The sequence below is a fragment of the Lissotriton vulgaris genome, chromosome 9 (assembly GCF_964263255.1).
Source record: "Lissotriton vulgaris chromosome 9, aLisVul1.2, whole genome shotgun sequence".
Taxonomy (NCBI): Eukaryota; Metazoa; Chordata; class Amphibia; order Caudata; family Salamandridae; genus Lissotriton; species Lissotriton vulgaris.
The window spans coordinates 847,277,328-847,290,226 of record NC_141697.1 but is presented as its reverse complement, the minus strand read 5'-3'; the positions used below and the strand labels follow the sequence as shown (position 1 = coordinate 847,290,226).

Here is a 12,899-nt window from a genome sequence, read left to right as displayed (position 1 = left end):
ACTATATATACCTACTGGCGACCGCCAGTAGGTAATATAGATATATAAATATATATATATATATATATATATATATATATATATATATATATATATATATATATATATATATATATATATATATATATATATATATATATATATATATATATAACAAGAATTGGCATAGCCAATAGGTCTCACCTTTGGGACCCTATATGTGTTTATCTATGCAGCACACAAGCTGCGAGTTTACAAAGATCAGAAAGTAGACAGAGCAACCAGTCACATTTCGTTTAACAGCAGTAGTTGTGCTAGACAATTTTTTAACTGCATGAGCTTGAGCTTTGTGCTTATAAATTGATTTAAAATGTAATTATGAAATATTCAGCCTGTTCTAAGGCTAAGGTAATTTGTCTCCATGAGGGCATTGGTAACTTCTAAAGATGGCCCCTGTAAAAAGCAGTGGTGCACCATATTTCTGACCTTGATGCAAAAGTAGTCTCTTGGAGGCAGGTCGCCCCCTTGTTTACTCTGCAGACATATGAAGAAGAACAGCCATGTATCTAAATAGTTACTACTAGGTCTTCCAAGTTCCTGCTTAGGTCACACATGCTTCGCTTTGAAAAGATTGGGAGCTCCACTCGACCACAGAGTTTTAACACAAATCAGTGGACCTGGAGTGTAAACACAGGTTTCAACAGCTGGTATCATTCATGTATATTACATCTCCTTACGTATTTTTAAAAAGGCAAATAAATTATTAAAATAGTTTTCCTTTTACTTTCAGGCTGATAAGAATGCTGGCATGGAGTTGTGTCTATGCCGTAGATAGTGCAACACTTGTGATACTAGGAGAGGAGAGGAGCCTGCCTCCATAACTTTTATCCAGCACCAGTGGTTCAAGATGTTTCAAGTCGATAGGAGCGAAAAGAATATTGACTTATCATGGCAGGTCTCCCAGGCATGATGTTCCTGCATCTTCGAGGGGCAGTACACTAGAACAGAATCCTCGATCTTAAGGGTGGTGCCCACATCCTGGGCAGAGTATGAGGGAGGAGATCCGCTACCTGCAGAGTCCTGTGATCTCAAAGAGGTGGGAGTCTTGTGGTGTTACTGGGGTGGGTGCCCTGTGGTGTCACTGCAGTGGGAGTCCTGGTATATAGACCGCAACTGTAAGAAACTGAACTTAATGAACTGATCCCAACCAGCCAAAAAGGGACGCACACAAACACAACAAAGTGGGCTAGCTCACGGCAGCCTTTATTCATTCTGTGTCGCAGATAAAATCTCGAGGTGAGCCGCACTCGTGGAAGCACATACTAGTGGTATTCCTGAAGTAGGGCTGTTGACTTTACCGCACTGAAAGTGGTATTTCTAGGTCACTGTTTACGAGCACTCAACTCCTGTGCCCGCCTGAGCACACACTGCATTGTATAGGTTACAGAGCCAGTGTAGACGGCACAGCTGACGCTATGCACCATTTACCACAATGTCTTAGTTACCAGAAAAACTGTTTCCTTAAACGGTAATAGCAAATGGTTTCATTACTTAGTCATAACTTGCATAGTTAGGCTACCAAATGGCTCAGCGAGTTGAACGCTGCCTCTGAAACTTGCAGGTCACAAGTTCGAAATGTAAAGACAACCCTGTCTTCTATCCTTCAATGGTCAATAAATTGAGTACCATTACTTCGCAACGGCTGTATAATTATTAACCCTTTCTGTAGGATTCCTTTAGAAAACCAGCGATTGAAACCTTAAAAGTTTCAGGTACGCTAAGTACAGTAAACATGCCCTTTTAAAAAATATGTTTAAGCAAAAAACAAGCATTGAGGATTTGCACTTTTGTCAAAAGTGGATAAATATTTCACGATCTTTATACTCCCCTTTTCACATTCCACCTTCGAGAACTTGGTGGTAAAAGAGTTCAATTTAGGTTTGCGGAGAGCGCCATTCTTATGTGCTCTTGATTTAACGGATGCGGTACAAAAGGGGGTGGTAATGGACAGAGCATCTGAATCAATCAAACACTCACACCCAGTCAAAAGATCTGGGTTTAATCCATCACCGTCCTTTAGCCCACTCTGCCACCCCAGTTCAGACATGGCTATATGCAAATCAGTCTGACCCTGTGCCTCATGGGAACAGTCCAGCCCGAACTGCCAAGCCATGCCTTCCCTGGACCGGAAACAAGCTTCCGAGGACCGGTTTCTGGCATTCCAGCCGTCTTCAGCCCGGCTTGCTTGAATCCAGTGGCAAAGTGAGCAAGGGACTCACGTCTGAGCATACCCTGCCACACTTATGGCGGCCAAAAGCGGTACAAAAGGGGGTGGTAATGGACGGAGCATCTGAATCAATCAAACACTCACACCCAGTCAAAAGATCTGGGTTTAATCCATCACCGTTCTTTAGCCCACTCTGCCACCCCAGTTCAGACATGGCTATATGCAAATCAGTCTGACCCTGTGCCTCATGGGAACAGTCCAGCCCGAACTGCCAAGCCATGCCTTCCCTGGACCGGAAACAAGCTTCCGAGGACCGGTTTCTGGCATTCCAGCCGTCTTCAGCCCGGCTTGCTTGAATCCAGTGGCAAAGTGAGCAAGGCACTCACGTCTGAGCATACCCTGCCACACTTATGGTGGCCAAAAGCGGTACAAAAGGGGGTGGTAATGGACGGAGCATCTGAATCAATCAAACACTCACACCCAGTCAAAAGATCTGGGTTTAATCCATCACCGTTCTTTAGCCCACTCTGCCACCCCAGTTCAGACATGGCTATATGCAAATCAGTCTGACCCTGTGCCTCATGGCAACAGTCCAGCCCGAACTGCCAAGCCATTCCTTCCCTGGACCGGAAACAAGCTTCCGAGGACCGGTTTCTGGCATTCCAGCCGTCTTCAGCCCAGCTTGCTTGAATCTAGTGGCAAAGTGAGCAAGGTACTCACGTCTGAGCATAACCTGCCACACTTATGGCGGCCAAAAGCGGTACAAAAGGGGGTGGTAATGGACGGAGCATCTGAATCAATCAAACACTAACACCCAGTCAAAAGATCTGGGTTTAATCCATCACCGTTCTTTAGCCCACTCTGCCACCCCAGTTCAGACATGGCTATATGCAAATCAGTCTGACCCTGTGCCTCATGGGAATAGTCCAGCCCGAACTGCAAAGCCATGCCTTCCTTGGACCGGAAACAAGCTTCCGAGGACCGGTTTCTGGCATTCCAGCCGTCTTCAGCCCGGCTTGCTTGAATCCAGGTGCAAAGTGAGCAAGGGACTCACGTCTGAGCATACCCTGCCACACTTATGGCGGCCAAAAGTGGTACAAAAGGGGGTGGTAATGGACGGAGCATCTGAATCAATCAAACACTCACACCCAGTCAAAAGATCTGGGTTTAATCCATCACCGTTCTTTAGCCCACTCTGCCACCCCAGTTCAGACATGGCTATATGCAAATCAGTCTGACCCTGTGCCTCATGGGAACAGTCCAGCCCGAACTGCCAAGCCATGTCTTCCCTGGACCGGAAACAAGCTTCCGAGGACCGGTTTCTGGCATTCCAGCAGTCTTCAGCCCGGCTTGCTTGTATAGCCATGTCTGAACTGGGGTGGCAGAGTGGGCTAAAGAACGGTGATGGATCAAACCCAGATCTTTTGACTGGGTGTGAGTGTTTGATTGGTTCAGATGCTCCGTCCATCACCACCCCCTTTTGTACCGCTTTTGGCCGCCATAAGTGTGGCAGGGTATGCTCAGACGTGAGTCCCTTGCTCACTTTGCCACTGGATTCAAGCAAGCTGGGCTGAAGACGGCTGGAATGCCAGAAACCGGTCCTCGGAAGCTTGTTTCCGGTCCAGGGAAGGCATGGCTTGGCAGTTCGGGCTGGACTGTTCCCATGAGGCACAGGGTCAGACTGATTTACATATAGCCATGTCTGAACTGGGGTGGCAGAGTGGGCTAAAGAACGGTGACGGATCAAACCCAGATCTTTTGACTGGGTGTGAGTGTTTGATTGGTTCAGATGCTCCGTCCATCACCACCCCCTTTTGTACCGCTTTTGGCCGCCATAAGTGTGGCAGGGTATGCTCAGACGTGAGTCCCTTGCTCACTTTGCCACTGGTTTCAAGCAAGCCGGGCTGAAGACGGCTGGAATGCCAGAAACCGGTCTTCGGAAGCTTGTTTCCGGTCCAGGGAAGGCATGGCATGGCAGTTCGGGCTGGACTGTTCCCATGAGGCACAGGGTCAGACTGATTTGCATATAGCCATGTCTGAACTGGGGTGGCAGAGTGGGCTAAAGAACGGTGATGGATCAAACCCAGATCTTTTGACTGGGTGTGAGTGTTTGATTGGTTCAGATGCTCCGTCCATTACCACCCCCTTTTGTACCGCTTAATTTAACGGATGTCTCTGTGCTTCACTAGGGCTTAAAGGGGGTAAAAGTTGTCATCAGTAGCACAGCTGAAGGTGCAAGTATTTGTCAGCCAGCCTTTTGAAGTAAGCCTGCTTGCACTGTGATTGCCGACTGCCACGAGCAACCTGCTACAAAAATTCATCGTAATCTAAGGGCATATTAAACAAGTCTTCCACATTTGCAGGGGTCATGTTCAATTCTTTAAAAAAGGCTCTAGATAAAATAAGAGACATACAATTTTTTAAACTCTTCTCTACAACTTTCCTTAGCATCACAATACATTTAGACAAACTTGTGTCCGTAAATAAATTTACACAATTAATGAGAAAAATGTGTTGCTTCACACAACATTAAATACCGTTAAATCCAACCTATGTGTTTACATGGAAAGCAGTAGACTGTGATGAATGATCTCGCACCCTGCTCCCTAATGTCGGCTGGCACATGAATAATACAGGGCAAATGTTGGCACCTGATGGTCATGGGTATAGTTACTAGTGGGATGGTGGCTAGCAGGCTAGAAAGCCAAAATAATATCGATTTTTAGTCCCATGCAGGTCTGGCACTTCTTTGTAAGGGGTAGGTGGAAGGAAGGAGCAATGATAATGCTAACTGGTGCTCATGTACATCTTTGGGTTGAGTTTGCAATAAAAAAAAGCAAGATAAAACTGCAAAAAATATATGTGTGTCCACAGAAGTGAATGCTGGTTAGTGAAATATGAAATAGTGGTGCTTGTATTTATAGCGCTACAAGGTCCCAGCCCCGCTGAAAGCGTTGCAAATATGCATTCCAAACAGCAGTGCAATGTTAGGAAATAGGAACTCAAAACAAAATTATGATGCAAGAGGTTTTGCATGCTTGCTTACCTTGGACAGTGAAACAACTCACAGCCACATATAGTTTTAACAAGGAGATGATACCCCCTTGTACCAGTGTTTTTAAAGTTAATATTTCATAGTGGGTGTTTAAAGCAGGAAACTGACCGGAGATGCTAAAACTGTAAGCAAACAGGTGTGTGCCAGGAGATAGGGGTTTCTGCAAGTCGCTGACATTCCAGGGTTTAAGCATAAACACGTTTGCTTTTTTTTTTTAAGGTGAGGACTGAAAAGAGCATTTGGCTTTCTAAGATCATGCAGAGGGGTAATATAAACTGAGGTTGATGAGCAGGTCCCCAAGGGAGGAGGCTATCACTGAGTGGAAGAAGGTAGGGAAAGAGCTAATGGAGCAGGGACGGGTGGAAAAACGTTTAAACCGCTCCCCATAGAAAAGCAACAAGCGCGGAAAACACAACATCAGTATAACTGGAGATAACATTCCAGCAGCCGAGGTGCCTCACAGCCTTTAAATTATGGCCCTCAATGTGTAACAAATACTATAGTTTCCCTCTAATGGTACCAATGCGCTACTACACAAAAACAACAAGAGCTCGTGCATGTACGGCGTTTGGAAAATATGATCCTCCTCTCCAGATAGCACCCTGCGCAGTGCTGCTTGCTCCCGCAAGGTGGATGCCTGGCGTGCACGAGCTGCTGAAAAGTGCAGACCGATTCCTAAAGGTCTTTTCCTAGAACACCGCATGCGTGCTGCCTAGGCGAGACGTAATAAAAACTACGTGGAAAGCGGTGTCATGGTGTAGCAGCAAAATATGCAATCTCCTCTTTATCTAACTCGTCAGGAACAAAGCCTATTATTCTGCAATAATTACAAAACTTTAATACACAAAAAGATTAAAGAAAATGAGGAGAGTCAATCCAGAGTCACATCTAAGAAAATTATTTAACCATTTTGTCTGATTGCTTCACACACCACTATTCTATCACAATCTACTCTTCGGTACTTTTATTGTTTTACTTTGGGCATCACTAACACAAATGCCCTATAATTATAGACACTAAGGCTGAGCTGAGGATGTACGTTCCACTTATTCAACTGGGAGGACAAAAACAAAACATGAAAAGAATCCACCTGTTAAACTGACTTTAAAAAGATACATTCACATAACTACTTTGACTCACAGAGTTAATAATGCCTTTCAGAGCTGTGAATCCTCCTTCCACAGGGAAAACTTGATCTTTCGAATCTGCAATTTTCACCAGCTGTATGCAAACAAAAACAGACAAACATGTTTAATTAATTGTTGGGATTTGCCCCACCTTTTCTCTCTTACCAACATATCATGAGGTTGCATTTTGACAGAGCCCTACTGCCTTTCACTAGGTTTGTGCTATATAAATACCACATATATATTTACACACATGCATGATGTCTACACAGAATCAAGAGTGGAAAAAGTGCCTCAACTCTGTCACAGTGAAATTCTTTGGATACGTCCTCTATATAAAGGGGAGTTTTAACAATTCCCATCAGCCTCAGCAACGGAGTTACCCTCTATGGATAAAATGTAACCCAGAAATCCCTTGAAAATCCCTTGAAAGAATGTGGTATTTAGAAATCTCAAACCTAGCAGAAAATCAGTAAACCACTGAATAGGTTTCAAGGAAAAGACACAATCAACGTGTGGGTAGCAGGGCAAATGTGGACAGATGCTGAATTATGTTACTGCTTTTATTTCTAACCAGATAAAGTTTTATTTTATTTTTTATTTTTATTTGTCGAAGATGAACTTCAATCGTCACACAAACATTAGGACATTGTGAGTGATTGAGGAAGTATGTACCCATTTAAATTGCCTTATTAGGTCACAAAATCTTGAAGTCACTTGCCACATATTATTTTGTTCAGTTTTGGCTGTTTCTTGCACCTTAACATACCTGGTGTTTTGCAACCAACATAAATATTATCACATGAATGATATCATCAGTGATGTCAATTGAGATGTCATCAGTGATATCCTCAGTGATGTCATTTGAGATGTCATCAGTGATGCCATCAATGATGTCACTGACCATGTCATGAATGATGTAATATGTGACATCATCAGCAGTGGATTGCGGGTGCGCGAAATATAGTTAGTACAACTAACTATATAGGAGCATTTTCAATGGTTTTGTAAATGCTAATTCCTAACTATATAAGGCCTGAAACCTATGGTTTTTTCAGTGAATTTCAAAGGTTTTTTTATATGCTAATTCCTAACTATATAAGGCCTGAAACCTATGTTTTTTTCAGTGAATTTGCGAGGTTTTTTAAATGCTAATTCCTAACTATATAAGGCCTGAAACCTATGTTTTTTTCTGTGAATTTGCAAGGTTTTTTAAATGCTAATTCTATTAGCGGATCACATTTAAATATGTTAATATCCTTATGGGACCACCTGAGCAGCCCTAGGGATCCGATTTTTGGACCGGAGCAAGATGCTCTCTGATTGTGCCGTATTTCTTGCCTTCTGCCCCCCTGATTGTGCCGTATTTCTTGCTTCTGCCCCCCTGATTGTACCATATTTCTTGGCTTCTGCCCCCCTGATTGTTCCCTATTTCTTGCCCACCCAACCATTTGCTGAACACTCTCCCCCCGTGAACACCCTCAACGACTGGAACCCAATCTCTACTGAGGATACAATCCGCCTGATGAATTCCATCCACTCAGGCTCCCCCACTGACCCATGTCCTCATCACATCTTCAACAAAGCAGACTCCGTCATAGCACCGCACCTACGAGACGTCATCAACTGCTCCTTCAACTCCGCCACCTTCCCGGAGAGCTTGAAACACGCTGAACTCACCGCCCTTCTGAAAAAACCCACAGCGGACCCCACCGAACTCAAAAATTACCGACCCATTTCGCTCCTTCCATTCCCGGCCAAAGTCATCGAGAAAGCCGTCAACAACCAGCTCGCCGCTTTCCTCGAAGCCAACAAATCCCTTGACTCCTCACAATCTGGCTTCCGAGCAAAACACAGCACTGAGACCGCCCTCATCGCAGCATCAGACGACATTCGATCTCTATTGGACAATGGAGACACAGTCGCCCTCATCCTCCTCGACCTCTCGGCAGCATTTGACACAGTTTGTCACAGCACCCTGTTACAACGCCTCAATAACATCGGAATACAAGGAAAAGCACTTGAATGGATCACCTCATTCCTCACCGGAAGAACCCAGAGAGTCCGCCTCCCACCATTCAAGTCCGAGGCCACTGAAGTCATCTGTGGCGTACCTCAAGGATCCTCATTCAGCCCCACCCTCTTCAACGTTTACATGAGCCCACTCGCGGCCATCGCCCGCCAACACAACCTCAACATCATCTCTTACGCGGATGACACTCAATTGATCCTATCTCTCACCAATGACCCCAGCACCGCCAAAACTAACCTACACGAAGGAATGAAAGAAGTTGCCGAATGGATGAAACAAAGCCGTCTGAAACTGAACTCGGACAAAACAGAAGTCCTCATCTTAGGTACATCCCCCTCTGCATGGGACGACTCCTGGTGGCCGGAAGCCCTTGGAAAAGCACCCATCCCGACAGACCACGCACGGAACCTAGGCGTCATCCTGGATTCTTCACTCTCAATGAACAGACAAGTCAGCGCTGTTTCCTCATCCTGCTTCAACATTCTTCGCATGCTCAGAAAAACATTTAGCTGGATCCCCACCGAAACAAGGAAAACAGTCACCCATGCTCTAGTCACGAGCCGTCTGGACTACGGAAACACCCTCTACGCAGGTACGTCCGCTAAACTCCAGAAGAAACTCCAACGAATCCAAAACGCCTCAGCCAGGATCATATTAGACATCCCACGCAACGAACACATCTCTGGTCACCTGAAAGACCTCCACTGGCTACCCGTCAATAAGAGAATCACCTTCCGACTGCTAACCCACGCACACAAATAACTCTACGACATCGGACCAGAATGCCTCAACTCACGACTATCCTTCTACACCCCCTCCCGCCAACTTCGCTCTTCCAGCCAAGCCCTCGCCACCGTACCTCGCATCAACAAGACCACCATGGGAGGCAGATCATTCTCTTACCTGGCTGCTAAAACTTGGAACTCACTCCCCGCCTACCTTCGCCTCACCCAGAACCATCTAGCATTCAGAAAGCAACTTAAAACGTGGATATTTGACAAGTAATCCTCCTCCTATTTCTAAGCGCCTTGAGACCCTCTGGGTAGGTAGTGCGCTATATAAATTCTCTGACTTGACTTGACTTGATTGTGCCATATTTCTTGCCTTCTACACCATGATTGTGCTGTATTTCTTGCCTTCTGCTCCCTGATTGTGCCGTATTTCGTGCCTTCTGCCCACTAATTGTGCCATTTTTTCTTGCCTTCTGCCCCCTGATTGTGCCGTTTGTCGGGCCTTCTGTCCCCTGATTGTGCCGTTTTTAGTGCCCTTGCCCCCCGATTGTATTATCTTTGCCAGTGTTTGTTCACTGCTGGTATTGCCTTTGCCTGTGTTTCTTTGCTGCCGTTATTGTCTTTGCCAGTGTTTGTATGCTGCCATTATTGTCTTTGCCAGTGCTTGTTCGCTGCTGGTATTATCTTTGCCAGACCTGTGTGGGCTGTGAGGGCTGTGTGGGCTGTGCGAGTGTGGGCTGTGTGGGCTGTGTGGGCTGTGAGGGCTGTGAGGCCTGTGAGGCCTGGGAGAGCTGTGTGGGCTGTGAGAGCTGTGTGGGCTGTGAGAGCTGTATGGGCTGTGAGAGCTGTGAGAGCTGTGTGGGATGTGAGCTGTGTGGGCTGTGAGGGCTGTGTGGGCTGTGAGAGCTGTGTGGGCTGTGAGAACTGTGTGGGCTGTGAGAGCTGTGTGGGCTGTGAGAGCTGTGTGGGCTGTGAGAGTTGTGTGGGCTGTGAGGGCTGTGAGGGCTGTGAAGCCTGTGAGAGCTGTGTGGGCTGTGTGGGCTGTGAGAGCTGTGTGGGCTGTGAGAGCTGTATGGGCTGTGAGAGCTGTGAGAGCTGTGTGGGATGTGAGCTGTGTGGGCTGTGAGGGCTGTGTGGGCTGTGAGAGCTGTGTGGGCTGTGAGAGCTGTGTGGGCTCTGAGAGCTGTGTGGGCTGTGAGAGCTGTGTGGGCTGTGAGAGCTGTGAGAGCTGTGAGAGCTGTGTGAGCTGTGTGGGCTGTGAGAGCTGTGTGGGCTGTGAGGGCTGTGTGGGATGTGAGCTGTGTGGGCTGTGAGGGCTGTGAGGGCTGTGTGGGCTGTGAGAGCTGTGAGAGCTGTGTGGGATATGAGCTGTGTGGACTGTGAGGGCTGTGTGAGCTATGAGGGCTGTGTGGGCCATGAGAGCTGAGTGGGCTGTGAGAGCTGTGTGGGCTGTGAGAGCTGTGTGGGCTGTGAGAGCTGTGTAGGCTGTGAGAGCTGTGTGGGCTGTGAGAGCTGTGTGGGCTGTGAGAGCTGTGTGGGCTGTGTGGGCTGTGAGAGTGTGGGCTGTGTGGGCTGTGAGAGCCGTGAGAGCTGTGAGAGCTGTGTGGGCAGTGAGAGCTGTGTGAGCTGTGAGAGCTGTGTGGGCTGTGAGAGCTGTGTGGGCTGTGAGGGCTGTGTGGGATGTGAGCTGTGTGGACTGTTAGGGCTGTGTGGGCTGTGCGTGCTGTGAGAGCTGTGTGGGATGTGAGCTGTGTGGGCTGTGAGGGCTGTGTGAGCTGTGAGGGCTGTGTGGGCTGTGAGAGCTGTGTGGGCTGTGAGAGCTGTGTGGGCTGTGAGAGCTGTGAGAGCTGTGTGGCATGTGAGCTGTGTGGGCTGTGAGGGCTGTGTGGGCTGTGAGAGCTGTGTGGGCTGTGAGAGCTGTGTGGGCTGTGTGGGCTGTGAGAGCTGTGAGAGCTGTGTGGGCTGTGAGAGCTGTGTGGGCTGTGAGGGCTGTGTGGGCTGTGTGGGCTGTGAGAGCTGTGTGGGCTGTGAGGGCTGTGTGGGCTGTGAGAGCTGTGTGGGCTGTGAGAGCTATGTGGGCTGTGAGAGTGTGGGCTGTGTGGGCTGTGAGAGCTGTGAGAGCTGTGTGGGCTGTGAGAGCTGTGTGGGCTGTGAGAGCTGTGAGAGCTGTGTGGGCTGTGAGAGCTGTGTGGGCTGTGAGGGCTGTGAGGGCTGTGTGGGCTGTGAGGGCTATGAGAGCTGTGTGGGCTGTGAGAGCTGTGTGGGCTGTGAGCTCTGCTTCTTTTGTGTCTCGGTCTACCTAGCACAAGATGAATGCCAACACTTCCTGGTTAGAAGTGTTGACAGCCAATGAGCATGCTGCTTTCCTGTGAAAAGCATGCTGATTGGCTGCCACTGTCCGTCAACACTCCAAACCAGAAAGTGTTGGCAGCCATCTTGTGCCTCGGTAGAACCAAGGCACAAGAAAGCAGTGAAACAAAGGTACAAAACACGCAAAGGGGGCAGGGTAGAAGCACCCTGACCCCCTAGGCCTGCTCAGGGGGTCCCACAAGGACCCACAAGGCCCAAAAAAAAAATATTTTTTTTTTTCGAAAAATCACGGGGTGAGCGCACGGTACTCGTACGGTACTCGTACTGTGCGCACACGGGGCGCATACCCTCACGATTTTTCTGATTTTTTTTGGGGTGGGGGCCAGGGGGGGCCTTGTGGGACCCCCTGAGCAGGCCAAGGGGGTCAGGGTGCTTCTACCCTAACCCCCTTTTTGAGTTCTACACGTTTGTTTTTCTGCTTTCCTGTGCCTCAGTCTACCGAGGCACAAGATGGCTGCCAACAATTTCTGTTTTGGAATGTTCACAGACAGTAGCAGTCAATCAGTCAAGCAGTGAAGTAGTGTGGCTCACTGGTTAGAGGCGGCAGACCCGAGAGCAGAGGACGGCCCGGGACCAGGGTTCGATTCCCGGCGCGGCAGGTTTCTGGACCAGGGTCAGCGGACTCGATAATTCTCTCGCCTCAGTGCCCACTCTGATCAGCGATCACACTCGGCAACTCTGGGCATGAGCTTGCCTCATCTTCACTAACGGCCCCACCAGACCGCCGGGGATGCCTGGTCCCACCCTGGAGATACCCATTAAGGGACCATCTCTCAGGGAAACCAGGAAGGGTTTCGCAGCGGTCGAAGCGCCTTGGGACCCTCCGGGTAAGTAGTGCGCTATATAAATGCCTATACATACATATACATACATACATACAGCATGCAGCTTGTACTCGGGAAGGTACAGAGTACAGTAAGCTTACGTGCACTCACGGGGTCCCACATATAGATATATAATTTGGGAAAATTGAATTTTCTCAACAACTACTGGAGGGATTTTCACCAAATATGAATAAGGCACTTCTGCATACCAGTCCCTACCATTTTGCCAAGTTTGGTGTAGTTCCATTTAGCCGTTCGGGCTGTAGCCGTGTCTAAAGGTCCTATGGAAAATTGCATTGGGCTACATTTCACATTCAATTTTTTCAAAAACTGCTGGAGGGATTTACACCAAACATACAAAAGGCACTGCTGCATACCAGTCCCTACCATTTTTCCAAATCTGGTGTAATTCCGTTCAGCCGTTTTGTCAGAATGTCCCTATGGAAATTAACATGGGGAAAACACGTTTTAGGACCCCCCCTTTTTTCTCAGCCCCCGCTTGACGAATCCCCCCGAAACTTTCAGGGAACGAGCGGAACGCAGCGAGGCAAGTT

General features: G+C 47.8%; 1 protein-coding gene across 1 annotated transcript in view; it reads right to left on the bottom strand.

The window, feature by feature from the left end:
- The window catches only part of LOC147692352 (anthrax toxin receptor 2-like), a 705,434-nt gene that overhangs the window by 203,598 nt on the left and 488,937 nt on the right, over nucleotides 1-12,899 (bottom strand). Inside the window, exon 7 of the mRNA XM_086939524.1 lies at nucleotides 6,402-6,482. Coding sequence (XP_086795650.1) covers nucleotides 6,402-6,482 — 81 coding nt within the window. The remainder of the gene's footprint in view (nucleotides 1-6,401; nucleotides 6,483-12,899) is intronic.